Raw genomic sequence first — 2,095 nt, 5'->3', positions numbered from 1 at the left:
GCCCCCGTGGGCCGAGCCGAGCGGGGCGGAAGCTGCCGCTGCGTGCGGCCGGGCCGTTCCGGCGTTACCGCGGGCTCCGCTCACAGCGCTCTGCAGGGGTGTTCAAAGGTTTTCTCCAAATAGCCCTTCTTGATTATCCCGGCTTGTTCCCTACAAACCGCAACGCGCCGAAACCTCCTTTCACACCACTCTCACTCATGTATAACTCACAAGCAGCGTCACCTAAGAAGTGCTTTGTTTTCTTCCCTGGGATCCCACCCTTCTGCTCTGGATGGAGCTGAAACCCTCACTCCAACTCCAAGCACACCCTTACACAGATGAGTAGCGCAGTACTGCCCAGGATACAGCTGTGCGTTCATTACTTAACTCTCCCGCCTGTTTTCCACTTCCCCAGTGCGAGCGTTTGACCTCAGACACCCAGCAGCCTACTGCAAGTAGGTGAGCAGACGTCCCGTCGGTGTTCTTAGCATGCAGAACTACTCTGTAGCACTTCAGCTCACCAACACAGTGCCGTTTCTACACAGCACACAGCCGGGATGAAAGAGCATTCCCAGAGGCATTCTATAAGTCAGTACTTAAGTTGCAAAGTTTGCTTTATAGACTAAAGCTGTGCAGCCCGCTATCTGAACCAAGCACCTGGATTAAGGGCTGCACTCACTACTGGCATTTCACAATTGTCCATCACCCAGCAAACAGATTGCCAAAGCCAGCAGGGAAGCTCACTGGCTTTTGAAGGAACTTAGTACCTTTACAATGGTTTTTACTACATTGATGCAGTGTTCAGCCTTCCACTGGGCAAAGCAGTATTACTGAACCTTCCTACTCCAAAAGGATTTGCAATTCTGTGTTACGCTACATGGTAATGGCTGAAGAGCACTGCGACCAGCACCAAGCCTCAGCAGCCTGCAGGGAGTTATGTGAACGCTTACACAACCACAGCACCAATGGCATCATTGGCCAGCCACGTGTAGGCCTTGCATAAGGCAGTTTTATAACACTTATTATTTGGAAATTAAGTAACCAGAATTTATTAGATTGCAATTAAATACCTAAGATAGCTGCTTGAAGGATTTAAGACAGCAATCTTTGTGCATGCAAGAATTTTATTGGAGTGAATATGTGCAGAGGAACTTTTTCTTGGAAGCAAGAAATCTCCACTTCAGTTACCACCCCTCAGGCGCAGGACAAGATGGAGAGTGGACTCCTTCTGGATGTTGTAGTCAGACAGAGTGCGCCCATCTTCCAGCTGCTTGCCAGCAAAGATCAGCCTCTGCTGATCGGGGGGAATGCCCTCCTTGTCCTGGATCTTGGCCTTCACGTTCTCAATGGTGTCACTGGGTTCAACCTCCAACGTGATGGTCTTGCCAGTCAAGGTCTTCACAAAGATCTGCATCCCTCCCCTCAGGCGCAGCACCAGGTGCAGGGTGGACTCCTTCTGGATGTTGTAGTCAGACAGAGTGCGCCCATCTTCCAGCTGCTTGCCAGCAAAGATCAGCCTTTGCTGATCAGGGGGAATGCCCTCCTTGTCCTGAATCTTGGCCTTGACATTCTCAATGGTGTCACTAGGCTCGACCTCCAGAGTGATGGTCTTACCCGTCAAGGTCTTCACAAAGATCTGCATCCCTCCCCTCAGGCGCAGCACCAGGTGCAGGGTGGACTCCTTCTGGATGTTGTAGTCAGACAGAGTGCGCCCATCTTCCAGCTGCTTGCCAGCAAAGATCAGCCTCTGCTGATCGGGGGGAATGCCCTCCTTGTCCTGGATCTTGGCCTTGACATTCTCGATGGTATCACTGGGTTCCACCTCCAAGGTGATGGTCTTGCCAGTCAAGGTCTTCACGAAGATCTGCATGTTGGTCTGGAAGGGAGGTCAGCACATGTTAAGAGGACGTTAGCAGCGCCCGCCGCCGCCAACCCGCCCATGCCGCCCTGTGACGTCACAGGAGGCCCCGCCCACACTCCGAGGGGCGGTGCCACGCACCTCCTCCCCTTTTCCGCTCAAGGCGCGCTCCCGCCTCCTCCATCTTAGGAGCTGCTGTTGTACCTGCGCGGCCGACATTTTCCCGGCGGTTCCCCGCACCTACCCTGTCCCTGGCCC

General features: G+C 53.4%; 1 protein-coding gene across 1 annotated transcript; it reads right to left on the bottom strand.

The window, feature by feature from the left end:
• Positions 1–1,083: 1,083 nt before the first annotated feature.
• On the bottom strand, positions 1,084–1,930 carry LOC100550153 (polyubiquitin-B). The gene has a single exon (XM_031555952.1). It carries the CDS (start codon positions 1,847–1,849, stop codon positions 1,160–1,162), a length of 690 nt encoding a protein of 229 aa, XP_031411812.1. The 5' UTR covers positions 1,850–1,930; the 3' UTR covers positions 1,084–1,159.
• Positions 1,931–2,095: the final 165 nt, after the last annotated feature.

This window comes from Meleagris gallopavo, chromosome 17 (assembly GCF_000146605.3).
Source record: "Meleagris gallopavo isolate NT-WF06-2002-E0010 breed Aviagen turkey brand Nicholas breeding stock chromosome 17, Turkey_5.1, whole genome shotgun sequence".
NCBI lineage: Eukaryota > Metazoa > Chordata > Aves > Galliformes > Phasianidae > Meleagris > Meleagris gallopavo.
The sequence above is the reverse complement of the archived record's forward strand: the minus strand, read 5'-3'. Positions and strand labels throughout refer to the sequence as shown.